Source organism: Penicillium nucicola, assembly GCF_028828085.1.
Source record: "Penicillium nucicola strain IBT 29836 chromosome Unknown utg000001l, whole genome shotgun sequence".
Taxonomy (NCBI): domain Eukaryota; kingdom Fungi; phylum Ascomycota; class Eurotiomycetes; order Eurotiales; family Aspergillaceae; genus Penicillium; species Penicillium nucicola.
The window spans coordinates 3,430,132-3,457,024 of record NW_026643125.1 but is presented as its reverse complement, the minus strand read 5'-3'; the positions used below and the strand labels follow the sequence as shown (position 1 = coordinate 3,457,024).

The following is a 26,893-nucleotide window of genomic DNA, read 5'->3' as shown; positions in this document are numbered from 1 at the left end:
ATTGTCGTGATATAAATCGGACAGTATGCCACGATACGTCAAGAAGCCAGATAACCAAAGAGAAAAAAAAGCATCAATCAAGACACCTGAAAAATAGCCTACAAAACAAAAAACATACAACAGTAAGGATTCGCTAATGGTCACCTAACTGAAGAGCCAGTAAGAGAGAAGGGATATTATTTGCTAAAACACTACAGTACTGTACAGTTCAATCGAATATACATGTCGTTTCAATTTTCTATCATAAAAAGCCGAAGAACGGATCCGCTTATGTCAAGCTGAACTTATGCGCTGTCTTTTCCCCGGTTGGAACCAATTCCCTCCTTCTGTGAGGCACAATATGCATCTTAAAATGCTGATCTATCCCCAATTTGTATTAGAATCAGGATGGATGGCTGTGAAGGCTAGTCCCTATCTGGTACCTTTGATGCATAGCCAATGAGAAACGGCCCCCTATCCCGATGCAGTAATTGGGGCTGAAAGGTGGATATAGCCTATTTGTACAAAGCTCAGCCGAATATGAAGGGCTGAGGCTTTGCAACACATCAATAGTTATAAAAGGGCAGTGTACAAGCTCAATAGATGCTCCTTTCTTCATCATAACTTCACTCTTCAAACATTAGCGAAGATGAAATTGCTTCTTCCAACTTCTCTGTCGGCCGTTGTAGCCACAGCTCTAGCATCACCATCGGTCACCATTGACGCTGGAACCATCACGGGTGGAAAGTGCAGTGGTGGACAAGGTGCGGTGTATTACAAGGGCATTCCGTTTGCCGAACCTCCTGTCGGGGACTTGCGATTCGAGCCTCCCAAGGCCTACAGCAAAAAATACTCCAATGGGTTACTGGAAGCAACTGTGCCGGCTCCATCCTGTATTCAATTTGGAACTGAAACTGTACCATCCGGAGCCAAATCTGAAGACTGGTAAGTCGCACCTCTGACCTGACAAACGACTATTTGTTTTAATGGATTTTATTTCTTTAGCCTCTACTTGGACATCTGGGCTCCATCTAGCGCGACCAAAGACTCCAAACTTCCCGTCAAGGTTTGGGTCTTTGGTGGATCCGACACAGAAGGCGGCATTGAATATCCTCTGTATGACGGCTGTAACTTGGCCGAGAAGGACACAATTGTGGTGTCACTGAACTACCGACTCGGACCCCTTGGCTTCCTGGCACTAGATAGTGCCGGATACCATGGTAATCAAGGAATCCAGGATCTTATTCTTGGTTTCGAATGGATTCAGAAAAGCATCTCTGCTTTTGGCGGTGACCCTGTACGTGAGTTCAGCTTTAACTTCTCTCCCCCCGGGGCAATTCTTGACTAATGATGGTTTGGAAATGCAGGAAAAGGTCCTCGGTTTTGGGCAATCAGCTGGTGCCACAGATATGTACACTCTTGCGACTCTTGCCCAGGCACCATCTCTCTTCAAAAGCGCGATCATTGAATCGATCGCTCTACCACAATTGACAAACAAATCGATTGCTCAAAAGCTAGGTCGGTCGTTTGCGAAGAAGCTCAAGTGCGGCCCCAAGGATGTAAGTGAATAATTTTTTGTTATATACATACTGGGCTAACCTTGCTTCAGAAATCATGTCTGCAGTCCAAATCCCCGGCCGACCTCCAGAAAGCATTTTATTCCGATTCATATATGAATTCAGGTATCGGAGGACTTGATGGAATTGGTAGTTCCAATAGCCAGACACCTGAATTCTGGCCAATTGTGGATGGCAAAGTCGTCAAAGAAAACCCTCTCCATCGTGGTGCACAAGTACCGACAGTTTTCGGTTTCAGTATGTTTACTCTTTCAGTATTTTGAATAAATGAGTCAAGGCTAACACGTCAAACTTTCAAGACCAACAGGAGGGCACTTTGAGCACCATCGGGAAATACTCGTCCCCAGAGCTCATTGCGAACCTTACGGCGGTTGATTACAAGACTTTTCTACGAGGAGACTGGGGCCCTGCAGCTTCAATTATTGAGAAATATTACCCTCTATCTGCGTTTGAATCTGCTGTCAAGAAACTCGGATTGACAGCAGGATCCGGCGTCTTTGAGGCTATTGCCCAAGTTCTCACAGACGTTCATTTCAAATGTCCGACATACCAGAGTGCGCTGAGTACTGCGCGTAACGGTCATCCGGCATGGGCTTATGAGTTCACTCTTAACTCTACCTGCGCATGGCTGGATACACTTGTTCCCATCGCAGACGATCTGTCATTCCTTGGTGCCGCTCATACTGCCGAGATCCCATTCGTATTCAGCAACTTGGATTTCAGCTACCCCGAAGGGAACTACACCTGCAGTAGCTCGCAAGCTGAGCGAAAATTGAGCAATGAGATGATCAGCTTATGGACCGCGATGGCGAAAAATGGCAAACCGTCCACCCAGGCCATTGAATGGCCGCAGTTTAGAATCACATCAACAGGCTCGAACACCCCGGGAATGATCTTTGGTAATTCAAGTTCCCCTGGTGAGATTGACTTCTCCATCTGCAAGTTGTGGGCTCAGGTCAGCGCCATGCTGGATGGAGGGAACACCACGACGACAGCAACAGCATTTCCCAGCGGTAGTGGAAAGCCGACGGCTTCTTCGACCACTATGGCTTCACCGACTAGTTCTCTATCGTTTGGTGGTGGAGTCATTATCACGCCCTCACTTGGAGTTTCGATCATGTTGAGTGCGATTTTAATGGGAGCTACTATCCTGTTTTGAAAGACGTTAGGTATAGTTGGACGGCTTGTTCATGATTGAGACGGATTTAGAATGGGGGGAAATTTCAGTTAGTGGTTAGACTCATGGTAGATCCGCTGTTAATAAATCGTCGTCAAAAGTGGCGATGTGCTAGTGTGATGATAATGCATGCCTTACATTTCCAGCATTCACTCCGTGACATATTGTAGGCGTGCCGGACGACAAGACTCGAGAGATTCAAATAAGAATATTATAAATAGCCTCTTTAGCACTAGCTTTATTCCCTTTGACTAAAATGCATTTCATCGAAACCTAATGTCCCTATTATTGTACCACCACGTCTGGCTAGCTAGACAAGTGACTCCAGCAAGAATTATAGCCCAAACGCAGACCAGACATCAGACTGTAAAAGACGTACAGAGAAAGCGTTGAGATATTCGGAGGTAATATCATCCGGCAGCGCCACCAGCCTTCACGTTGGAGTGAGGCGTAGCAATAGGACCATGGAGGGCGTGACTTAAATAGTCCCTACAAGTATTAATGTCCCACGAGCATCGATTGAAATTAGTGGAAATCCCGGGACTAACTCGATGGAGGTGGCATTTCTTCACAGTTTCTCTCATACTAAAAGCATATACAGTACACACACACACACACACACACAATTTATTAACGCCCGGCGGCTCAGCCGAAAGGGCAACTATCTCTGATCTACTATACATTTCCTAAGGTATATAGAATTGTTAAATTAGAGAAATAAATAATTATAAATTTAATTATCTATTTCTCTAATTTATCTACCTTCGATCTTAATCTCTCGCAGATTCTTAATCTCACTTTGTTTTTATCATTTACTTAAATGATCCCTACCCCAATAACCTAAAAATTATACGAGTAGTAGAATAATAGACAGTCGATAAGTAGAACAGTTCTACTATTCTACATTCTACTTATCTATAGGAAGGACTCGGGGTATATATAGGCAGTATATATCTAACTTAGTTCTTCGTGTTCAATTATCTATTATTACTTATATCCACCTTTAGAAAACCTTCGTGACTCGTACAACTTAGTTATAACTTAACAACACTACGATCGGACCAATACTTCGGTATGGATCTAATCGGTGCTCTACTTAGCATCGCTCCTCGATACCCTCAAAAGGACTTAGCCCGTATAAGGCCTATTCAGGCAACGGTACGGTTGAGAGACAGATCGTTGACGTTAGAAGTCAGCATTCCAGGCAAGTATAGTATAAACCACAGGAATCTTCTAACCTAGCGACGACCCGGAAGCAAGTGCGTAACACTACCCTATTATAATAACGGTTTAGGTTTTAGAATATATAGAAGAATACCTTTATAGGGATTTCGTTTTGAGCGGCTACTAGAAGTTCTAATAATTTAGTATAATTATAGTAAACGTAAGGATATCTAGATAGCTAAGAGTTAGAGTGAAATATTATAAGACTAGATTTAAAAGGATATATAAGAAAATGTAGGAAGAATATTTCCTTAAAAAAATGATATTTTAGGTACTGATACCTCCTTACGCCTATTATACTAATAAACGTAACATAATAGGATTAGTATAGATTTTAGCTTTATAGTTGATATAAAATAGGATTAAGATAGTTTATCAGTATAACTATATAATCCTTACTAGGGCTAATTAGAACTAGTTCCGCTTCGTTATAGATTAACTATAGGAGGTTATCCTAGGAGTATTAGTATAATATAGACTATTTAGCAAACTTCTTTAGCTAAGGCGTTAGTACAACACTTATCCCAAGCCCTGTTCGACCATCACTAGTTGATGGCATGGCGTGGAGGAGTACAAGGACGGCAAATCATAAGAGTGGCTAAGTACTACTGTTCATTTGCAGGTCTATATACTGATTGCTAATTACATTTCTGATAAAAAGCCAGCTCGATTACGACCTTACCGACGAGCCAAATTGTTGTGCAGTTTATGCTCTCTCATAGCAAGACTGGCTAAAGCCCCCAACACGACGAGACCCAACAGGGTCAAAAATACAGACCGTAAGGAAGTCATGTAAGCGTCCAACACACCAGGAATCCAGTCTGCGGGAAGATTCCAGATCTCATCCAAGCTATCACGAAGACGTCCAATCAGCTCCTTTGCGTGATCGTGATCACCAAATCGAGACCAAAGCCCCTGCTTGAGAGTGTTCTGGAAGACGGCTGAGGCGATAGTAATACCAATGGTGCTTCCGGTACTTCGGAAAGCGTAAGAGGCGGAGGTCACCACGGCATGGTGTTGATGATCCACCGCGGAAATGAGCGCCACCAATGTGATGGTCAACATGCTGCCGTAAGATGCACCACCCAAGAAGAAATAGACAAACGGTAGTCCGATAGGAGTAGACAGAGTCATGGTGCAGATCAATCCAGCCGAGATAACCTGGATAGCCATAGCAATATAGTTGAGTAGGTTATAGCGGCCGCTGGCACGCATGATGAGACCCGATCCTAAAGATCCAATCGAGGTACCGATGGCTTGGGGGATCAATCTAGCGCCAGCAGCAGTGGCCGAAAGACCCTGAACCTGGAAGTAAACAGGTAGGTAGAAGAGAAGTCCAAACACAGACATCGTGGTGAACCAGTTGGTCAAACAAGCAGCCGCGACCGTCCGATTCAGGAGAAGGCGCACTGGGATGACAGGCTCAGTGGCAACATAGGCTTCGACGTATATGAAGATACCCAGGAAAACAGCGGACATAACCAGGGATGCCAAGACCAATGGGTGAGTCCAGGGTACCTGGTTTCCGCCGGTGTTTAGGCCCAGAAGTAGAGACACCAATGTCAGAGCTAGCGTAATGGCACCGAGGAAGTCGACTCGCTTGATCCGGGCAGTATCCGATTCTTTGACAGGGATTTTCACCTTCACTGCGACCAAGATGCAGGAGATTACCAAGAAAGGGACCTGAAGCAAGAATGCCCATCTCCATCCCAGTGTGTCATTGATCCAGCCACCGAAAACACCTCCAAGTCCCATTCCAGCACCGTAGCATATATTTCCAATACCCTGCCAGATACCGCGTTTGCGAAGAGGGATCAAGTCCGACGTGACAAAGGTTGAGATGGCTGTAAGACCACCTCCGCCGACTCCCGCCACGACGCGACCAAGGATGATCACCCATTGAGCTCTCGCCAGGCCACAGATCAGGTTTCCAAGGGCGAAAAATACATTGGAGAAGACCAATCCCCAGCGACGGGAGTAAATATCAGTTAGTCTTCCGCTGAGGGGTTGGCAAGCGGCATTGGAGATCAGATAAGAGGTAGCCAGCCACGAGAGCAGCGAAAAGGAATTGAAGGAAGACGAGATAGGCGCGGACAGCGTGGCTACAATTGTTGTGTCTGTGATAACCCAGTTCATTAGCCCTCGGTCAATCGTCAAACAATTGAATTCATACCTAGCGCTGCTAAGAATACACCCAGCCAGATGCTACCCAGGATCCAGATCAGCTCCTTTGTGCTATGCTCTTCTGGTAGCGGGGTATCCTGCGCATTGCTCTCCGATACATCGCGGAGAAGAGGTGTCTGCTCCGATGCAGGCTGTCTCTCCGAATCAGACATGGTGAGGGTAAGAGTGAAGATGAACAGGAACAGAAATGTTCAAAGTTGCGGGATGACGAAGTGGAGCAGGGACCGGCATTCTGCCGCGTGCGGAGAATGCCTGCGGGGGAGACTCGGTGGACAACTTCACCACCAGAGTACTATCTATTCCGACCATAAACTGCATGATCGAGATATGAGGGCATTTTCAAGAGTCCAGTCCTCTTGTCGGAAAGACATGGTCGAATCCTGGGCTTGGTCGGGACGACTTCCCAGGGTTGTGCCAATCTCAGTTATTGAGAGCCTGGAACCTTGACAGTGTAGATAATCAGGGACCAGATATCAAACCAGTGGTTCCATTGCATTGTGCTTGGTTGGGCAATTTTCGGGCTTCAAAAATGATCAATGGCCAGCTTCGCCAACGAATCATCTGCCATGGCCATCAAATGCGAGCTGTCATAATCCTGAGGGCTTAGGCAGTAGACTGCTCATTATCTGCCTTTATTCCTCGTTTTTCCTGCTAGCTCATGCCATAGATTCCTCTGATCCGCGCAGCATTTCACTTCAACTCATCTTCGCTAGCCAGAATCTACATATCAAAACTCCCTTTTCTCCCTTGGGAACCCTCTTTCGCTGACCATGATACCCGGAATAACCAACTGGGATGATCTAGGTTTCTCTTTTGAGGAAGTAGATCATGTGTCTAATAAATTCCAGTACACATCATTTGGTCTCGTCGACGACAACGACACCTTCTATTATGGCCAGCTAGGCGCCCGCAAGACGGAAATATCGCTCGAAGGAATCATGGCTGCTCTCAATTCTATCCCGGACAACACCATACTATCCCCATGGTCCTTGTCAGAGGCAAAACTTCGCAAAGCACCAGAAACACTACCTACAAAAGTTTACATCAAACGCCCGGCACTAGAACAATACAGCATGCTTAAGAAGCGAGGGATTGAGAAACAGCTATCCAACGCACTCGTAGCAGAGGCGCAAGTGTTAGAAGAGCTATCACAACATCCACACCCAAACATGATCCGCTACCACGGCTGTCGGGTCGCGCGCGGGTATATATCACTGGCCTCGTGCTTGATAGACACCCGCACGATCTACAGACCCATCTTCAAGATGGGCACGACACAATCGACATACCCGTTTTTATGGCCGCGCTCGAGGCTGTGATCCGCCACCTACATATGCTTGGTTGGGCGCATAATGATCTTACTCCAACCAATATTCTAGTTAGCGAGGCCGACATGCCGGTATTGATTGACTTTGAGGGATGTCAGAAGCTTGGTACGAAGTTGAAATATATTCGGGGGACCGAAGATTGGATTGAAGGGGAGATCGGGGACCATACCACGTCGGAGGTGCAGCATGATACCTTTGCGCTTGAAAAGGTTCGGGCTTGGCTCGAGGATCCAGGTTCGCATGAGTGCGTTTTGTCTGCTAGCTCTCAATTATCACCTTAGACTGCCCCAAGTGTTATACACATCCAATATTTGTGTACCATAGCTCTTCTCCTAAGGCAGCAGGCAATGAAAATGCATATGAGGCCGCTCGGTACATGTGTCAGTTACGCTGCTCTGTGCCAGGGCAGCCTTTGCGTGGATACCATGTAAGGTAGGACAATTAATCATCACGGGTACGAAGATCTTGATCTGCAGGAAGTAAGTTTAGTAGATCTGTAGATCTGACATCTAATCAACCATATGTAGCTGTCAATCTATACGCTCATTACCTGGGCAGACTTCTGAAGTTCAAATTGTTATGTTTATCTGAGATTTACGTTCGCCCACGGAGTTCAATACGGCGAAGACTGAGGATACTGCTTGGTCAAAGTAAAATGAGCTCCCCCCCCTGCTCTTTCCTGTTGCTCTCACCTTCGTCAATCCTCATTTCCTCCCCCGACCTCCCGAGATCATCTCCAATCACCTCGGCTTTATCTCAGATCACATTGGCTTTATCTCAGTGGCCATGAAGAAACGATGTTGCTGATCTTCTTCACTTCTATCATGTATGTATTCATCGTGATTCAAGCCGCAGTGTGGACTCGGTCCATCCTCATGAAGTTCAGCCTCTGGCAACTCGATCGCGAGATCAGATTGGCAGCCAATAACATCGACAATTACCTGCAGCACTTCATGGCCCATGGCAGAGAGGAGCACGAACTGTCTCCGCAATTTCAACGCTGCGAATGCCCACGGCGAAAGTCTTTTAGCTCGTTTCCAGGTACACCTAGCAACCTATCGACCTCTTAGCCCAGCTGAGGCCCTCGACCATCTGGAGGCTATGATCAGCATGTGCCTCAGACAGCATTTGGTGATTTCTCAGCTGATAATGAGGCTTCTCGCCATGGAAGCAGAGCATCTGGCCCTCCGAGCTGAGTTGGCGATACCTGTGGCGATGAACCTGAGACAGATTCGAAATATCGAGGCGCGCATGCGAGCCATCGAAACCTTGTTGTCAGTCTGCGCTCTTGTGTTTTTTTTTTACTCTTCTACCTTTTCACTGGCACGCACTAGTATCTAGTTACGGCCGTATCGACAAATGCCGAGTTCAACAGCCATGGACAGAAACAGGGCATCCCCGCCTTTGTGGGGAATCTGGGGAAGACCAAACTCGGCAATTGGTCCGTCATTTTCCCGAAGTTTTGCCCATTTCATTTCACTGTCCCCTCACGCCTCGGTCATCCACGATATCTACTGCTGCAATCATCAAACTCGCCTTTAGCGCTTCTATTCTATGTCTGATTAGAGATTCCTAAACCTGTTCAATGGATGGGAACTACCACGTTCATCCATACCGGAGACTTGCGTTCTCACATGATCGAGCCAATGAAGTTCTGTGGGTCCCTGTGATGGCTCAGACGGAAATGGGCAGCCAGACGCGACCAGTGGATTGCAGGACTTCGGATTTTAGCCTCGCCTGATGACTCGTTGAAAGATTTAGACCTCCTTCCCCCAATGTCTAAGACGCATATTGGAACCTATGGGTTGGTAGTACTTATCTGCTCTTTTGTTCGAATCCAAACATGTTATTGTTCAATTCAAAATTTTTGGTGAAATATGTGCACTACTCTAGTGTTGATGGCATAATCTAAGCTCCTTCTCAAACCTTAGAAGCTAAATATTGGCTCCGGTTCGACAAGAGTCCATGTGCATGTAGGTCGTGGGTTTCTCTTGGAGGTGTTATATCTTTTTGCTAAAGCTCACCTGGGTAGCTTTGAGAGAGACAGAGGCTGGCTCCGATGACTATCAGACGCGATGATCTACCCAACTCTATAATCAACCCGATGCTGTAGATGCTAGACATGGTTTTGACCGATGGACTGTCAGATAGTGGAACTTCATCGTAGATTTTCCTGAAACATACAGTAGAATGTTACCAAACACATCCATTCCCGGGCGTTGGTACCAATAAGTGAGGGATTTTGGAAAGTTTGGAAAGTTTGGAAAAAGCGGAGATTTGCGCTAAGTGGGACGTCTTGCGTGTTCAGAGAACCCTACTTCGTACCCTAGATACAGTCCGGAGTACCAACCTGCACAGGGTCCCAACTACCACTTGCTCATTACCTTGACGTCAGCACTGGAGATTTCCAACCCATATCCCCTGTTCAAAGTGCTGCTAGTCATGGCCGTTCCCGTAGCAATGCCTAGCTTCCTCTGCTAAGTTGTTGCCTCAGCTGCAACTCCTAAATTCGGCCGATCATCCCTTGGCCCACTATTCTCAGCCATACCAAGCTTCACGGCCTTCTGCTGCTTGTTTCGTATTGGTCCAATCGACGCCACAGCCTGTTTCGCGTGGTGCAGCATATCTCTGTCCCGTCCCTTTCGGCGCCACTTCGGACCTTGCAGTTTATTTCGTCACTTTCCCCACAGTTTTTGCCCGGGATTTCCAGCTCTCTCGTATGCCGAGTTACGGCTCCTTCGATACAGCCAGGAAGCCAAGAGTCGATGCCTCGGAGTATTTCATCGGAGCATATTTAGTCTGAGCCGCAGCCGGTTATGAGCTTCGTTCAAGAGCTAGTCGGTCCATATCTTTTCAATATGACTCGTCTTTCTACGTTGCCCCTGTTGGCTTTGGGCTCTCTTGCCGTCGCTAGTCAGGATGCCTTCAAGTCGAAATGCGCCAAGTTTGCCGATCAGATCAACATCCCCAATGTGAAGGTGAACTTTGCGGAGTTTGTACAAGGCGGGACCAATTTGTCCTTGCCTGATAATCCTACTTCCTGTGGGCGATTCTCGCAGGTTGTTTCGGTCGATTTATGCCGAGTTGCGATGGCTGTGACCACTTCCAACAGCAGTGAAATCACTTTGGAAGCTTGGTTCCCTGAAGAGTATAAGGGCCGCTTCTTGAGTACCGGAAACGGTGGTATCTCGGGTTGTAAGTGTTACAAAGTAGAATCCTTCCACCAACGTTATCTATTGCTAAACCGTCATCAGGTATTCAATACTATGACCTGGCGTATACAGCCCAATTAGGCTTCGCCACTGTCGGAGCCAACAACGGACACAATGGCACTTCTGGAAAGCCATTCTATCAGCACCCAGAAGTAGTGAAAGACTACGCATACCGCTCTGTCCACACCGGAGTTGTAGTAGGCAAGAAGCTCACCAAGCAATTCTATGACGAGGGCTTTGACAAGAGCTACTACCTAGGATGTTCAACAGGTGGCCGCCAAGGATTCAAGTCTGTTCAGAAGTACCCCAACGACTTCGATGGAGTGGTTGCAGGGGCCCCCGCGATCAACCTGATCAACCTGTTTTCATGGAGCGCACACTTCTACCCCATCACCGGCTCACCTGGGTCCGATACATTCCTGACAACCGCTCAATGGCAAATCGCCCACAACGAGATTGTCCGCCAATGCGACACCATCGACGGCGCGAAGGATGGCATTATCGAAGATCCCGATCTCTGCCGTCCAGTTCTGGAAACCCTGACCTGCGACCCCCACGCATCAAACAAGACAAGCTGTCTCACCAGTACCCAGATCAACACCATCAACCAAGTCCTCGCTCCGTTCTACGGACTGAATGGCACTCTTCTCTACCCTCGCATGCAGCCCGGTTCGGAAATGCTTGCTGCCAGCCTCATGTACGATGGCTCCCCATTCCCGTACAGTGAAGACTGGTACCGTTATGTCGTCTACAACGACCCAACATGGAGCGGCGAGAATTTCACCGTCAAGGATGCCGCAGTTGCCCTCGCTCAGAACCCGTATAACATTCAAACCTGGGAGGGCGATCTCTCTCCTTTCCAGAAGTCAGGTGGCAAGGTCCTGCACTATCACGGTCTGCAGGACCAGCTTATCAGCTCTGAGGATTCAAAGTTGTACTACTCGCATGTCTCCCAGACTATGCAGCTCTCTCCCTCCAAGTTGGATGAGTTTTATCGCTTCTTCCAGGTCAGTGGTATGGGTCACTGTGGTTCTGGTGATGGCGCGTATGGCATTGGCCAGGGGTCTTCCACTTATGATGGTACTAACCCCGAGGACAATGTGCTTATGGCTATGGTCCAGTGGGTTGAGAAGGGCATTGCACCGGAGACGATCCGCGGTGCTAAGTTCTCCAATGGCGTTGGCTCTCAGGTTGAATATAGACGCAAGCACTGCAGGTGGCCTCGTCGGAATGTGTTCAAGGGCCCTGGTAACTATACTGATGAGAATGCCTGGCAGTGTGTTTAGACAATAGAGTCAGCAACCTTCCTGTAAATAGAACGTTTGAGACTGAATGCAATTCATCTCTAGGCAGACCAGTTTCTTTCATTCCTGGCTTACATGTGTATTTTGAATGTGAATATAAAGTATTCCAAGTCGTCTTGTTCACTCAAACTCCAACAAAAAGTATATCAAGCACACGTCATGGCAGAAAGAAGCGGGAATCACCGGCAGAAGAAGGCGAAGGCGTTAGACCGCCTTACCTGTTGCCCGGGTTGGAAATGTTGATCTGAACCACTATATATCCCGCTATTTACTTTCCTCCAATATACATAGTCTGGTCAATCCATCATCCCGTTGACACGTACATATCCCGCCACACAATTCACCGTTCACTAGCCTGCGCACGGATCCCCGTTCGTGGCCCGCAGAGAAGCTACCCCTCGAACATATACCAGCCGCGTCAATCTCGCGTACTCAATCATCTACATTTCATCCGGCCTCAATCGCCCTTACACCCAAATTTCCCAACTAGAATGGCCGACCCCGAGATGGACGAATTCGCACAGACCCGCGGCGACGACGACCTCTTCGACGACGAGATCATCCCCGTCTCCGCGCCGGAACCACAGAAACAACCGGATGTCATTGCCCCCAAACCAGAGCCAGCTCCAGCTCCAGTACCCGAGCCAAAAGAGACATCTGAGAAGCCAGCTGCTGAGAAGCCAATTCCACGTGGGGAAACTCCGCAGCGCGGCCGTGGCGGAGAAAGAGGTCGGGGACGACGGAGTCGGGGGAAAGGCGGACGCGGTGGGAAGGATTCTGATTCAAAGAAGCCGGAAGGTTCTCAGCGGCGCAAAGCTTCTGTCCCTGTTACCGAGGCCGAATCCCAGGGAGATGCGGGTGCCTCGAAGTCTGAGAAGGTCACAGAGGGGTCCAATGAACAAGCTGTGGAAGTTAAAGAAGGCGATGCTGAATCCAATGGCGCTGAGGCCCAGCGGGTACCGGCAGTCCGCGGTGATCGAAGTGCCACGGGTGGCTTGAGAAAGGTAGGGACTTGATTCCTGTGGGATGAGGCGAGAGCAGCAAGCTAACTTTACCCAGCCGAAACTCACCGAAGAGGAGCTGTCCAAACGTATCGCTGCCGCCAAGGAAAATGCCGTCAAGAAAGCTGCGGCTCATGCTCGTGCAGAGGCTGACCAAGCGTCATTTGTGGAGCGCGAGCAGGTTGCAGCCAAGAAACGTCGGGAGGAACTTGCACACCGCCGCGTGATGGACAATGAACGTGAACAGAACAGGCAACGAAAGCTCAAGGCTCAAACTGGGCGTGAGTGGGATTCGCAGAAACGCGAGGAGGATTACAATCCCCGGGGTGGGGGCAGCCAATTCCGCCGAGGAATGCACGGCGGTGTATCTGGCTATGCACGACGAGACTTTGACGATGGTCGCGCAGAAGAGACACCCGATCACGCTGATAGCCAAAGAGGTCGTGGTCGAGGTGGCCGAGGCGGTCGTGGCCGCGGCTCTCCGCGTGAGCCTCGGGGAGAGAGGCCTGGCAAGGGTTTGTCAGACAGTAAATATGCAACACCAAGTCCTGCCGCGCCAGCGCTGGATAAGAGTGATTTCCCCGCCCTGCCTGAAGGAACCAAGAAGCCAGAGACGAAACCTGAGACCACTAAGATTGAGACTACTGTGGCACCTGCTACTGCACCTGCACCTTCAAAGTCACCAGCTACTTTGGAAAAGCTTGATTCTACATTTTCGCCGATCACTGGAACTTGGGCTGACCAGTTTGAGGATGATGAGTAATGATCTTGCTCACTGGACATATTCTGCTTTCCCTTTTCTTCGTTCTATTGCCTGTCACGACTTTCATTGGATTTCTCACGACACGAAAAGATTCATGTTTCTCTTGGAATTGATATCCCCCTTTTTGGCCGACTACTGGCTCATACAAAACTTTTTTGCATGCTTTACTCAGAGTTTCGGTTTTACTTTTCTCTACATAACTTATACCCGTAGGTAGATCTATGGAGATCACTCCAATGACAGTGAGACACTACTTCGTAAGATCATCATGTAACCCAAATTATAACTGACAAACAATCGTACACCGATTGAATCTTTGCATCTGGCTAAATTGATGCAGACCGTTGCTGTCATCGGCACTTTGATTGGTCTAGTGTTGCGTCAACGGACAGCAGTATGCAGCCAAGGAATTCTCCGAGGTCGTCAATATTTCCTAGAATTTTCCGAAGTCAGAAGCCGCAGTTCTCTGCCCATATATGTTATGGGCAATACAAGATGGATGATGATAGCCTTAGGGCTAGAGAGTCTCTCAGTACAAGTCGGGAGCGGAGATAGCCGCGTCTCCAAATTGGGGATACACTGAAGAATCAAACGGTAGAGCTCGGCTACGCAGTGCCGAAGTGACTAATGGAAACCCCGTGGGAAAGCTCCCCCCACAGTGGGGTTTGGGGTATGGTTCAGTTCTTTTATGGACGTGTCGCTCTTGCTTTGCCATGCGTCCTATTCACCATGTCGGAAAAACGTGAGGTTGATGGGGCTCAGCCGCCTCTCAGCCCTACATTGGACAACTCCCCGTCCGACAATCTAGGAACTGGACCAGATCTTCCGAAAAAGAGATTAAATGGAGGCCTCGATGCGTGGCTAAGCGTTCTTGCGGGATTTTGTGTTTTTGTGAACTCTTGGTGGGTTTCTCTCAGTATGGTTGCTGTTTTATAGTACTGACAACTATATCAGGGGCCTATTGACAACGTATGGAGCCTTCCAGGAGTACTACCAGACTGTACTTCTTCCAGATGAGACACCCTCGACTATTTCCTGGGTTGGCAGTATCCAAGCCACCTTGATCCCCATGGTTGGTCTTGCAACAGGCCCTCTAGTTGATGTCGGCTATCTACGGCCTCTAATCATCGCTGGGAGCTTTTTGACTGTCTTTGGAATGATGATGACCAGTCTCGCCACATCCTACTACCAAGTATGTTCATAACTCAGCTTCCATCCAATGGACTCTAACCGAAACAGATCCTCCTGGCCCAAGGCTTTTGCGTTGGAATGGGCGGCGGCATCTCCTACATCCCAGCCCTGGTAGTAATCTCCACAAACTTCACCATCAAGCGGCCCATCGCAATCGGCTGCGCATCAATCGGCTCAAGCGTCGGCGCGGTGATCTTCCCAATCATGTTCCGCCAACTCCAGCCCAAGATCGGTTTCCCGTGGGCAGTGCGCTGCATCGGCTTTATCAGTCTGCTGCTTGCCATCACCGCGTGCGCCATTCTGTGTCGACGTCCGGGTGGAAAGGCGCGCGCGAGAAGCCTTATCGATTGGAAGGCCTTCCGCGAGCCTTCGTTTATGATGTTCTCGCTGTCACTGACCTGCGTCATGCTTGCCTACTACGTCCCGATTTTCTATATTGCTTCGTATGCGCGGACGGTCGTGCATACGACGTCTAGCTTTAGCTTCTACATGGTTGCTATTGTGAATGGGTCGTCGGTCATTGGTCGTGTTGTGCCGTACCTGCTTGTTGCGTATATCAAGCCAATTGGGATTCTGATATTTGCTGTGGCGGCTTGTGCCATTGCTATGTTCGCTTGGATAGCAGCTACCGGTACGGCTGGCTTCATTGTTTGGTCATGCTACTTTGGTGCATTGAGTGGTGTTTTGGTCACGGCGCCTACGTCTATCGTGGCACATCCGGTGTTCTGTCCGGACTCTTCCTTCCTGGGAACTCGTCTGGGTATGATGTGGGGCATTTCCTCCTTCGGGGCTTTGGCTGGAACGCCTATTGCGGGTGCTCTGGTCAATCTTGATACTGCGTACTTTTTGCGTGCTCAGGTCTTTGCTGGGTGCATGATGGTTGGTGCTGTGTTATTGCAGCTTTGGCCTGCTGTTAGGGTTATTCGGTATGATCGTGATCATTCTTGTAAATCTTGACTTGCATTATAGAATTTATATACAGAATCTACATTTGGAAACGCGAACATACGTACTTCATGGAATTTGAGAGGCACCCAAACGCACTAATGGCTATGTTCGCCTAATTATAATCATAAGCCTGTTTATCAGTTAGCGAGTCTATTAAGACGCCGAAGATATAGCAGTATCCACTAAACTAGTATCTACCTACTTAAATATGGACGGCGTAATAACAGTCTGATTAAGTAGATAAGTCGATACTAGTAGAGAAACCCAATAACTTATATAACCCCCCTCCCTTTCCTTAACTTATAGATTAACCGTCCCTTAATTTATATCTCAATAAATAAAGAATTATACGAGTTATAGCGGATAAACTAATAGTCTAAGTTTCTTCCTTCTAAAATAGTGCCCAGGTCCGTGTCTGGAATAGAAACTGATGGGGTTGTCGCTGGCGTTCTTTTGAAATGTCCCCGAGTTCTAAGAACACCCAATTCAGCCAATCTTGAAAACGGATTAGTGTGGTTCTCCAGTACCAATATGGCCATTGGAAACAGAATAGACCCCATCTTAGTTCTCGCTTCGACGGGTTAAATTGACCTGCCTAAGGTCAGCATCTCGTGCGTTGCTAGCAGTATCAATCAGGGTCTGGGTCACAACATATCACCATTTCCGAGGCCCAATGCTGAAATTAGTTGAAATCAGTACTTATTACATGAAAACACACTTTTGTATTGCTACCAAATTTCACTTGGTGGACCCCTCGGAAGTGGTTTTTACACCTGTATCACTCTACCCATAGGGCTGTTAAGGACCTAGTAACGAAGATATATTAGACTGAGTATCCGGAGACTGAAGGATTAGGTCAGTCCCTTAAGATAGTGTTAAGATGATGATATACTTACTTATATGATTATCACCTAACGGGGTTATGTCAACCTAGGGGATAAATAGTAAGCCCGCGCTGATTCTAGGAATCAGCGTTTAGACTACTTCTCTTACAATAAATATTATTCATTATTGTGCACGTTATATCAGGGATCTATCTCGCTTACCCATTCATAACTCCGAGACTAGCGTAGTCTCACAACCACCGTCTACCACGTAAACATGCAAGGTAGTCCTCATTTAGGACCCAAGAGGTGTAAATGTGTGTAATTTCGAATCTTTCGTCAACACTTTATTACATATTATCCAAAATCTGCAGTGATGGCCAGCATGGAATCTCCCTCTCTGGAAACCGCGATTTCTGTTTGGAGTCAGGGGCATCTATCGAGAGTAGCCATTCTTTAATTTTGAGAAAGCTTTGAAAGGATTCGCGGTTGGAATGATATTAATAGTCTCGAATTAGAATCAGTGCGACGTACTTAACTTGTTCATGGTTTCATATACAGCCCAGTTTGTGTATGAGCTTGTAACTATACAGTACAGTTCCCGTCGCATGTGGCGGGGAACCACTGCACCAGGGGCAAATTGAATGTCAAAGCTGAGGGGAACATGAGAAGAAGAAAGTATAAGATAGAATACAGTAATGTTCGAAATCAGCTAGGGAGGTATAACTGATTTCGAAAACTACTGTAAAATAATTACAAACCAAAAAAGTGCGGTGCGATCTACTTCGCCTATAAATCCTTGCTGGTCGAAGCATAATCCTGCCCTTCCTTTTCCTCAACATTGAACTTCATTTTCCCCACTTGTCACTGCACGCAGCACCAGCGCCACTGGCACCACCGTACGATTTCCTCATGGCGGCTACCGAAAATTCTGGTATCAGCCTTATGACCCAATACTCTATAGTTCTACCGAAGAGGCAGGCAACTGACTCTTCCGGCAAACCTATACCTGCATGCGACCCCGATCAATGTGCTGCGGCAATAAAGGGGGAGGGAGTCCCCACCGATATAAGCTCGTTTTGGCATCAGAGAGCAGTTATACGTGGGATTCGTGATTCACTTCAATTTGCAACAAGCCCGGCAATTATTGAGCTATGCTCCGGTGACGATGGTCAGGCCCATCAATTTTCCCGCGCCCGCAATGCTCGCCTGATAATGAGTGATGCAATCCCCGATATGCAAAATCCTGCCACTCAGCCGTACTGTATATGGTATCCCGAGCTTGCATCAGAAGAAACATATCGCAAAGTTGCCCATCAGTATCCGTCTATGCGGTATCAAGTAGGCCGAGCGTGTGCTGCAGCATGCTATACGGATCTTTACAAAGAATTGGACCTTCTGCCTGACGTTTCTATCTCGGAAGAATCCCGCGAAGTCGACAAAGACGCCGAAATCTACAAGCTTATCATGTCCGCCTCCCAGCGATATGTTGTCATGGAAGATTTCTCTCGATCCGTTCATCTTGAAACCCCACGAACACCTGCGTTTCTGAATGGGGATATGAAGCCCCGATGGGCTTTGGGGCAGCGAGTTCTCCCTGGTAAAAATTTATCAGAGACGACTGCTGATGATATTGACATCGAGGAAGATGGATTTATCGGCTTGAAGGATATCAACCCAGTGGAGGACTACGCTCAACTGGGCCCAGGCCAATCCGATCAATTGTGGATGCCTCTTCCGCTTGATCTCCCAATTCTCGAAAAGCGCCTTCAGACACAAATGGCCGCGTGGGAGGGCAATGTGGATCGATACAGTCGACTAATGCACCCACGCAGGCTGAGAACCAAACTTGAATACAATTGTGTTCTTCGTGGCATTTATCACAGTACAACCTTCGCCAGATGGTGGGCCTATCAGCTGGAAACAAACCCTGGACGGGCTATCCTCCCAGGTAAATTGCTTGGCCAAGGCAATGAACGGGAGTGCAGGGAGATTCGCAGTGCGATTAATGCCCGTATGATAATGAACAATGATATCTCTGGTATCGACGATGACTCGGACTGCCTCCCGTGGGTCATATGGGGGCCCGTGAAGCCCTCTGAGAACACTTTAGCTGATCTGGTTCGAAAGTGTCCGTCCATGGGACATCAAGTTGCGATCACTTGTATAATATGTGATTACCAATCGATATTCGGAAGGTTGAAGCCCCCCTACACCAAATCCTTGTATGTGGCTGCCAGGCGAAGTGAAAATCCATTTTACCTACAATACCTTGAGGAAATCATGAAGAAGCACGACATAACTCCCCCGGACTTTCACAAGTTCAAGGACTTTGATCACATTGCACCAGGCTTGCAGACTGATCTGGAGCCTAGAGATGATCTCACTGATCACACTGTCAGGTACTATGACATGGAGATCGGGTATGGGCAATATCAATGTGGAAATGAACACGAAGAAACTCCAGGTACATATGGAGGTGGGCTAGCGAATGCGGGAATGGTGGAGAGATACATGTGGCTCTCAACTGAAACTGCACAGAAGTTAAAAGATGAAGTTGAGATACTCTACCCAGGTGCGGATACTGGTCTTTTGTATGGCGATGATGAACTTTATTCCAAGCTTTCACGCGGTATACAGCCCATGGATTGGTAGTATGTAGGTTTCGATATGTCAAATACTGTTAAAACCACCACCAACTGGGGCTGTTGAGGCCCTAGTAATGGAGACATATCAGACTAAGTATCTGAAGACTTAAGGGACTGGGTTACTCCCTTGAGATGATGTTTTACTTGCTTATATGGTTCGTTATATGGTTATAGAAACCTAGGTGATGAATAGTAAGCTTACGCTAATTCGAGGAATCAGCGTTTAGACTACTTCTTTTATAATACATATTATTCATTGTTATATACGCTATATCAGGCACCTATCTCTCTTGCCCATTTACAACCCAGAGACTAGCGTGGTCCCACACCCCTATCAAACCATCTCCCCTTAAGTAGTTAGTAACTCCTTATCCTAGACTTAATTATCTACGGCCTAATCGGGAAGTCATGGGGGTTTTTATATAATAGTCAGCTATTGAAACGATAGCTAAGAGCAAGTAGGGAAGGATATTATCCCAAGTGAATTTCAGGGTTCAAAATTAGTTACTGCTCAAGGTATTGCTTAACAGTCACTTACTAAGTCAGGGTTTTTCGGCTAAGAAACTTAGATAATAGTAGATCACCTAGACAAGTCAGGGGCTTCTTGCCAAGTAATGATTACCATGCGATCCAACAATTATCTCACTACCTAGGTAGGTAACATTTCATACTAGCTTATTAATTTGCATATTTCTTGTCTTCTTACCGAAATAATAAACAGGAGATCAGAATGATGATTATGCACGTGGGTTGGTCCATAAAAGCGGCACTAACTCATCATGACTTCATCTGGGGTTGTGGCAAGTAGGGATGAGGTCAAGATCCAAAGAAAAATATAAAGCCAGGATACTTTAACGGATTCGAGCAATAATTTATCACATTTTACTGAATACGCTTGTCATAAGTATACCACTTTCAAATTCAATTTATTTTCCCAACATCAACGCAGATCGTGAGTATACTTCACTGCCGACGATGCCCTTCCCGATGCACGCCCATATCTACTAAAATTCGCCATTTGTCAATGAAAGTTCACTAACAGCCTTTCTTTTAGATACCTACCAGAATGGTCAAAGAAGCAGGTCCCAGCGGCGGAAACAGCAGTTCCAACCAGCCGACATCCTCAGTCGCTGGGGGCACAAGTGCTACGCCCACGCCTGCCAATAATGTCGGTGGCGGCTCCGGTTGGGGAGACAAGCTCTGGTTATCAGGTCAAAATCAAGGACAGGGTCATGCAGATGTGTGTCAAGATTCCTTTCTGGGATTGACATCATGAGAATTACTGACAGGGTACTTTGACTCTAGGCAACAGATGCTAGATCAACAATGGGTTCATTTCTCGGTCTAAACGATCAGAAATCACGCGCCGAGAGCAAATACCTTCAGCGTGCAGGCTTGGCTGGAGATAGTTCCAGGCCTGTGAATGACCAAGGAGAGCCGACCTGTGCGAGCGAGGATCATTCGTTCATGGGACGAAAGCCTGGTAATGAGGGTTCTTTGCCTGGAATGGAGACTATCAGGAATATGACTAGTTGGTAAGTTTGATTTGATATATGAATAACTTGTTTGATACCTAACGAGGGACTTTCGATCTAGGAGGCCTGGCCCTAGTGAATAAATGAAGCTGTGGGTGCTGGACTTGATTTGTTCTTATGATATTTGTATTTTCTCGGTACTGAATGTGGATACGTCATATAAGTTACATACTGCTTAATTGTAAATGCAAGACAGACATGTCGCAATCTCAGGAGAATCAGCTCGTACATTCTAGCTATTTTGCTTTTTAAATTGATGTAAATGAAAGTGATGCGTAAGATAGGATATGAAAAGCTGCTGAATCATAGCTAGACATTTTTTTCAGGGCACAAAACACGGAGCAGGTAGGTTGCAACCAGGCGGAAGCGCGTCGAGCTGCACCGGTGCAGCTTCAAAACCCATACACATAAACTACTTCTTCATTCATTGCTGAAGAGAGTATATGGATTTGGAACCGCATTCTTATTCATAGGACCCTCAAAATCTCATACGAAGACCTTAGCTAAATGATTCCACCAGATGTATGTATTATTTTGTCTGATTTATAACTTAGAACCACTGCTAGATTGCTCCGTCTTTCTCTCAAGTGCCTTATAAAAAGCTTCTTCTAACTCAATCAACAGCCCAGTAACGGCTGCATCCCCGGCTGGCATAAGTTGCGTAAAAAGAGCGGCTGCTATGCCTGTTTGTCGATCGATCCACTGTCAAATGTTAGAACATAAGTTTATAGAAACGAACGCAGTGAATTAGTCCAATAGTAAATAGCTATGATTGAAATAGGAAAAGGATTTTGTCTTACCCAATGCAAGTTTGGCATCCCACTCCAATTAATAGTACCTGCTCGCCGTCGGCGGGGAATATCCTTCAGCGTCATAGTACCGGCTATACAATGATCTGCCTGTGCGTCATCATCTGATGATCCGATCCCAAGGACTCGTCTCATCTGAGAACCGAGAGGCTTCGGCATGGCCATTCGAGATGCCTCGCTCAACTGGGGCTGAAATAGAATGTTAATGCTATCATTGGACAACAATGGATATCCACCTCCCACAAGAGCAGAGAGTAATTTCATATAGTCGTTGGGCGTGCTGAATAGGCCAATTCCACCCAAATTATGTCTAGCAGGCTGATCCAGAATGATAGGTCCTTTTTCAGTGGACTTTTCGCCTTGGTTAATACTTATTCGGTATCCCATCTCCAATGGAGAAGGCAAAGTGTCGCGATGCAGTTCTGGACGAAACGTAGTTGAGTTTGCTCCAATCTTTGACCAGATATTCTCCTGCATGTATTCTTCAAGTGTGCTTTTGGTCAAAATTTCAATCTTGTTTTTGTAAGAATCTAGATCCAAAGAAAGGAAAGGAAAGGAAATAGCTCTGAGCTACTCACTACTCGTCCAGACCAGTCTATTCCACCACCATAAGCCCATGATGTTCCCGGCTGGAACATGAGCGGATGTGTATATCCTTCCTAGAACAAGTTTAGACTTAGCAATTCAACTTTATTCAGACAATTTATAAAGCAACACAGGCGACCTTACCAAACTTCCAGAAAAGGTATGTGTTGTTCGACCTCTGGATTCTGACCATTTTTGAAGTAATGCCGACGACCTGTCATACATGAACCCTGAGCTATGACACATCAGGTCACTTGTAAAAGCTCTTATTAGTACGGAGTTTCTTCGCAAAATCGGCCGACCCTTGGCGTCGTTCCAAGCTCTCTTTGAGCCAAATAAAACTTACCGCAGAGTCAGCTTTTTGCGCAAAGGCTCAAGCTTATCATGGGACAAAGACTGTGAAGTGTCTTCAGTGGGATAAAAGTGTGAGGCGTTAGTTACAACGAGGCACACAGTGTGTAATTGAATTTTACGTACCATTGCTATCTACGAAAACTTCGATATCTCTGAGCTCAGGAACTATTTCGCGAGCATCATCGTCTAATGAGACAATGCCCCGTTCAACCAGCTGCATAACAGCTACTGCTGTTGCTAGTTTGGTCATGGATGCAATCCAACATAGCGAGTCTTGGTTCACAACAGATGCATTTTGTGTGTCAAAAGTCGCTTTTCCGGTAGCGTGATTGTAAAGTGCTTTCCCTGTGAGTGTTGATTAGTATTTCAAGGACATGTCATCCATCAATATTTTCAGAAGAAATAAAATACTCAAGGATCAAGTGGGGGAAAGGTGAAATGTATACCTGAACGGTCAATAGCAATGAAGACCGCGCCGTGTAAAGACCCCGTCGATGGGTCGGTGAATTTTTCGAGAATCCGATTCAGGTCTTCCATTGTTTTGTAAGTATGTTGTTTTATGTATGGTAATAGATGGATTTTCGGATGCAGTTCCAATTCCCCCGCAGTATATATGTAAGAAGGCGTAGGTCTACCGAGGTCTGCTTTAACCGAGGTTTGCTCAAGATCAATTGTTGAATGCACTCATGGGTCCCGGGCTCGATGTGTCTGCAATTTATGGTTTGCTGTGATGTTTGCCATCGGCGAATGACCTGACATACAATGTTGCTGTTCCAATCTCTTTGCCAAATTAAAAATTAAAATGCATTCGTTTCAATTGTGACTATTCGACTTTCGTGTCTTTCCCACGAAATTTATCACGCAAGGCTACCAATTTGCCTAATAATTTGCCCTTCAAGCCCTGTGCGCCAAGGGCTTCGGCCTCATTCAGAGACACCACACGCCGAACGAGAATGTTGAAAACGGTCCCGAAAGCAAGTGCAATAACAGTACTAGTGAGGATGATCACATTGTAGGGCATACTGAAATCCGGGGTAGGTAGCTGAAGAAGAAGACTGGTAGAGCGGATATAAATCGGCGCACTGTGGGTCTTGTCCAAGATACGGATGACTGCAGGTGCAACATTAAATCCGCGATTGGCATCCGGAGGATACTCGGTATATCGCAGAATGGCCTTTTCGAAGTCGTATGTGAGGGTAACGGTCGATGCAGCTGGGACTGAGAGCGCAAGCTCCAATTGTGTCCCCCGTTCACGGTCAATTGCAGGACGGTAGTATGTCTCCTTGATAATGTCGGAGGCGGGAATTTCGCGTGGGATCCCATTGCTTCCTGTAATGGTTGCACGCAGAGTGTGAATATACGGCCGCAGGAACCATGGGAGACTCTCAAAGTAAATGAAATCGACCGGGCTGGTGTTGGACGGGTTGCCAAAAATGATGCGCATACCACCACGCTCCTGGCCATGACCAACAATGGTTCGTTCGGCATGAAGTACAGGTTCATCTAATGGAACTTCCGCAGTCACTGCTTGTTGTGGAATTGAGAGGTCAAAGGATGTCGATGGCGCTAACTCGAAGCAACGAGTGAACCCATCATCCCTTTTGATTTCTTTGGTTCCTTCGGGAATGAAGACGCTCCTTTCGTGGGGAATCCTCAAACAGACGCTTTGTTCACTGGCATGATCGGAGTCTGCAAGAGGGCAAACGCCAGTCAGACTCCGACCAAAGATTTCCGCTAAGCTCCAAGCTTTGTCGTTCATCTTTTCTAACGGGTAGCAGGTGTCGTCTGCGTGATAAGATTTGGAGGTATCACAAATCAATTGGTCGTTGGGCACAGGTCGCGGAATTGGGTTTGATCGAGGCCGCTTTGAACGGTCAATGTCCAAGACCATATCAACAGTTTGCTCGATTTGAACCACACATTCTCCATCCGACGAACAAACCGGCTTCACGTCCACGGACATACTCTGCCATGCTGCATCAAATAGCTTGTGGCCATCAAATAAGGTAGAAATTCCGGCTTTTCCTTTGCAAGGAAGCAACTTCAAGAAAGGGGTTAAGTTCTCTGTGCAGACAACCTCACCGGGCAGGGTTCCATGCAGCAGATGAAGTTGGTCGGCGGCCGGGTGGTCTCCAGTGGGCTCGAAAGAAACCACAGGCCGAGTGGTGCGTGTTGAATCTACAAAGTTCAACGAAGCGCAGAACAAGCCGGAGAGGGATTGAGTCAGGGTGATCCATTTTGCAAATGCCCTAACAATGTTAGTATTTCGAGTCATTAAATCAACTCAAGTGCAGTAGTGCATACTCATCATCGCCTGGCGCATCGATCCATGCCCATAACTCCACGCCGGTGCCTCCTTCTTTGCTTCCGTTCCACGGCCTTGGTCCCCAGCTTTCAGCATCCCATCTTCCTGTAGTAAATCGTAGATGAAGCTCTTTTGTGTGAGCGTGCTGTAAGATTTGACCAAGCGCGCGGGGCAAGTATCTAAAGTGCTGTTGGTCGAATGATTGCTGGGATGTATTGCTCCGGAAGTTGAAAGATGCTAGGAGGGAGGATTGAGGGAGAGGTTGCAATAGTAAGTTTTCATGATAATCAGAGGCAATTGCCGGCAAGCTCCATAGCGATAAAAGGAGTGCGACAAAGGGCAAAGAGAGTATTGAGAGGGCCGTCATGACTTCATGCTTGCCGGAGCTCGGTCTTCATGTATGCCAATTGACAGGAGAGGAGAGGGTCGATGGCGAAAAGACGGGAGTGTGAGCTATAGCTCCAGACAGCCAGACCCTGTTAATCAAAACAGAAATCAGAAGTCGGCATCGAATATATAGCGAAATTCCCAAGATCTGAGAGTTGTCCATCTGGTCTGTTGACTGCGGAACTCACCGCCTTCCTTGGCGCCAAAAGCATCAAAAACGAAAGACTTCGCAGTTCGCCTCCAATCAGCCCATTGACAATCACTCGCCCTTTCTTTTGCTAAAGGCCTGGTGCATACGCAATCATCATGGCGGCGGAACAAAGGAAGCTGCTTGAGCAGCTCATGGGAGGTATGTGGCTCTCCTTGTACCCCTCAAAGCCAAGCTCCCGGTCTCAACATGTCCCCGGATCAAGCTAACACTGACTGTTCTGATAGCGGACCAACTCATTGGAGCTGGTGCCCAGGGTCGCAATTCCCAGCTCTCTATCACAGACGCAAAAGTTTGCCGGTCCTACCTGGCTGGCACATGCCCGCACGATCTGTTCACCAACACCAAGCAAGACCTCGGCCCTTGTCCGAAGGTTCATAGTGAAGGGTTGAAGACAGAATACGACACTGCATCTTCGTCAGAGAAGGCGAAATGGGGCTTTGATTTCGATTACATGCGCGACATGCAGAAATACATCGACGACTGTGACCGCCGAATCGATAGCGCGCAGCGCAGACTTGAAAAGACGCCGGATGAAATTCGACAAACCAACACTCTGGTGCGTTTAGCTTCTACTTTCACCATTTAAGATCTACCTCTATAGTCTGCTCTATTTACTGACTTGTGATAGCTCAAACAAATCGCCGATCTCTCCAACACCATCAACTCCGGTCTTCTCGAAGTCTCCATCTTAGGCGAGACAGGCTCCGTCTCACTGGCCATCAGTGAAATGCACAAAGTCCGCACTGCAAAATTCCAAAAGGAAACTCTCGAACGCGATCTCAAGAACCTCCAAGATACATCTGGTCCGTCCGGCCACCAGAAGCTGCAGGTATGCGACGTGTGCGGCGCTTACTTGTCTCGTCTTGATAACGACCGCCGTCTGGCCGATCACTTCTTTGGAAAGATGCACATGGGATACTCGGATATGCGCAAGAATTGTAAGAAGCTGAGCGTCGAGCTCAAGGGACGTGCCCCGCCTGTGCGTCAGAGCGAAGAAGACGATAATCCTTACACCTCTGGTGGTCGTCCCAATGCCGGCCGGGGTCCTCGCTATGGTGGGGGTGGCGGCGGTGGCTATAGACGACGTGGTGGTGGTCATGGAAGATACTGATCTGTGTCCCTGGCTTGACCTCCAGGTCTCGGGTTCGATCCTTTTGCATAGCGCAGGCGTTTGATTTGATTTCGTGAACGATGTTCGGACGGTGATTAGGGGGATACTAAAACAATGTGCTCAATATCCAGAACTTATTTTTCTTTTCTTTTGTACTTGGCCATGGACATATGTTACCAGCCCTAAACCAAAGAGCACTACAGCAGAGAAGATGTTGCTTTCCTCTCCTATTCTTA

General features: G+C 47.3%; 11 protein-coding genes across 11 annotated transcripts; 8 read left to right on the top strand and 3 right to left on the bottom strand.

Moving 5' to 3' along the window:
- Positions 1-628: 628 nt before the first annotated feature.
- Positions 629-2,715, top strand: N7511_001304 (carboxylesterase/lipase family protein; the record flags this gene model as incomplete). The annotated part of the gene is made up of 5 exons (XM_057123729.1): positions 629-924; positions 985-1,276; positions 1,347-1,538; positions 1,589-1,793; positions 1,856-2,715. 5 exons carry the CDS (start codon positions 629-631, stop codon positions 2,713-2,715), a joined length of 1,845 nt encoding a protein of 614 aa, XP_056989462.1.
- Positions 2,716-4,635: 1,920 nt separating this feature from the next.
- On the bottom strand, positions 4,636-6,293 carry N7511_001303 (uncharacterized protein; the record flags this gene model as incomplete). Its single annotated transcript, XM_057123728.1, has 2 exons — positions 4,636-6,074; positions 6,131-6,293. 2 exons carry the CDS (start codon positions 6,291-6,293, stop codon positions 4,636-4,638), a joined length of 1,602 nt encoding a protein of 533 aa, XP_056989461.1.
- A 618-nt stretch (positions 6,294-6,911) lies between these two features.
- On the top strand, positions 6,912-7,750 carry N7511_001302 (uncharacterized protein; the record flags this gene model as incomplete). The annotated part of the gene is made up of 2 exons (XM_057123727.1): positions 6,912-7,334; positions 7,394-7,750. 2 exons carry the CDS (start codon positions 6,912-6,914, stop codon positions 7,748-7,750), a joined length of 780 nt encoding a protein of 259 aa, XP_056989460.1.
- A 2,577-nt stretch (positions 7,751-10,327) lies between these two features.
- faeB-2 (putative feruloyl esterase) lies at positions 10,328-11,967 on the top strand (the record flags this gene model as incomplete). The annotated part of the gene is made up of 2 exons (XM_057123726.1): positions 10,328-10,664; positions 10,724-11,967. 2 exons carry the CDS (start codon positions 10,328-10,330, stop codon positions 11,965-11,967), a joined length of 1,581 nt encoding a protein of 526 aa, XP_056989459.1.
- A 509-nt stretch (positions 11,968-12,476) lies between these two features.
- On the top strand, positions 12,477-13,749 carry N7511_001300 (uncharacterized protein; the record flags this gene model as incomplete). Its single annotated transcript, XM_057123725.1, has 2 exons — positions 12,477-12,989; positions 13,045-13,749. 2 exons carry the CDS (start codon positions 12,477-12,479, stop codon positions 13,747-13,749), a joined length of 1,218 nt encoding a protein of 405 aa, XP_056989458.1.
- Positions 13,750-14,478: 729 nt separating this feature from the next.
- Positions 14,479-15,897, top strand: N7511_001299 (uncharacterized protein; the record flags this gene model as incomplete). The annotated part of the gene is made up of 3 exons (XM_057123724.1): positions 14,479-14,651; positions 14,704-14,941; positions 14,989-15,897. 3 exons carry the CDS (start codon positions 14,479-14,481, stop codon positions 15,895-15,897), a joined length of 1,320 nt encoding a protein of 439 aa, XP_056989457.1.
- Positions 15,898-17,624: 1,727 nt separating this feature from the next.
- Positions 17,625-19,367, top strand: N7511_001298 (uncharacterized protein; the record flags this gene model as incomplete). The annotated part of the gene is made up of 1 exon (XM_057123723.1): positions 17,625-19,367. The coding sequence occupies one exon, from the start codon at positions 17,625-17,627 to the stop codon at positions 19,365-19,367; it is 1,743 nt and encodes a 580-aa protein (XP_056989456.1).
- Positions 19,368-20,426: 1,059 nt separating this feature from the next.
- Positions 20,427-20,899, top strand: N7511_001297 (uncharacterized protein; the record flags this gene model as incomplete). The annotated part of the gene is made up of 2 exons (XM_057123722.1): positions 20,427-20,600; positions 20,666-20,899. 2 exons carry the CDS (start codon positions 20,427-20,429, stop codon positions 20,897-20,899), a joined length of 408 nt encoding a protein of 135 aa, XP_056989455.1.
- Positions 20,900-22,299: 1,400 nt separating this feature from the next.
- On the bottom strand, positions 22,300-23,180 carry N7511_001296 (uncharacterized protein; the record flags this gene model as incomplete). Its single annotated transcript, XM_057123721.1, has 4 exons — positions 22,300-22,363; positions 22,434-22,524; positions 22,767-22,988; positions 23,090-23,180. The coding sequence occupies 4 exons, from the start codon at positions 23,178-23,180 to the stop codon at positions 22,300-22,302; spliced, it is 468 nt and encodes a 155-aa protein (XP_056989454.1).
- A 286-nt stretch (positions 23,181-23,466) lies between these two features.
- On the bottom strand, positions 23,467-25,315 carry gpi16 (GPI-anchored transamidase subunit GPI16; the record flags this gene model as incomplete). The annotated part of the gene is made up of 2 exons (XM_057123720.1): positions 23,467-24,892; positions 24,948-25,315. 2 exons carry the CDS (start codon positions 25,313-25,315, stop codon positions 23,467-23,469), a joined length of 1,794 nt encoding a protein of 597 aa, XP_056989453.1.
- Positions 25,316-25,641: 326 nt separating this feature from the next.
- N7511_001294 (LUC7 domain-containing protein) lies at positions 25,642-26,657 on the top strand (the record flags this gene model as incomplete). Its single annotated transcript, XM_057123719.1, has 3 exons — positions 25,642-25,684; positions 25,771-26,102; positions 26,175-26,657. The coding sequence occupies 3 exons, from the start codon at positions 25,642-25,644 to the stop codon at positions 26,655-26,657; spliced, it is 858 nt and encodes a 285-aa protein (XP_056989452.1).
- Positions 26,658-26,893: the final 236 nt, after the last annotated feature.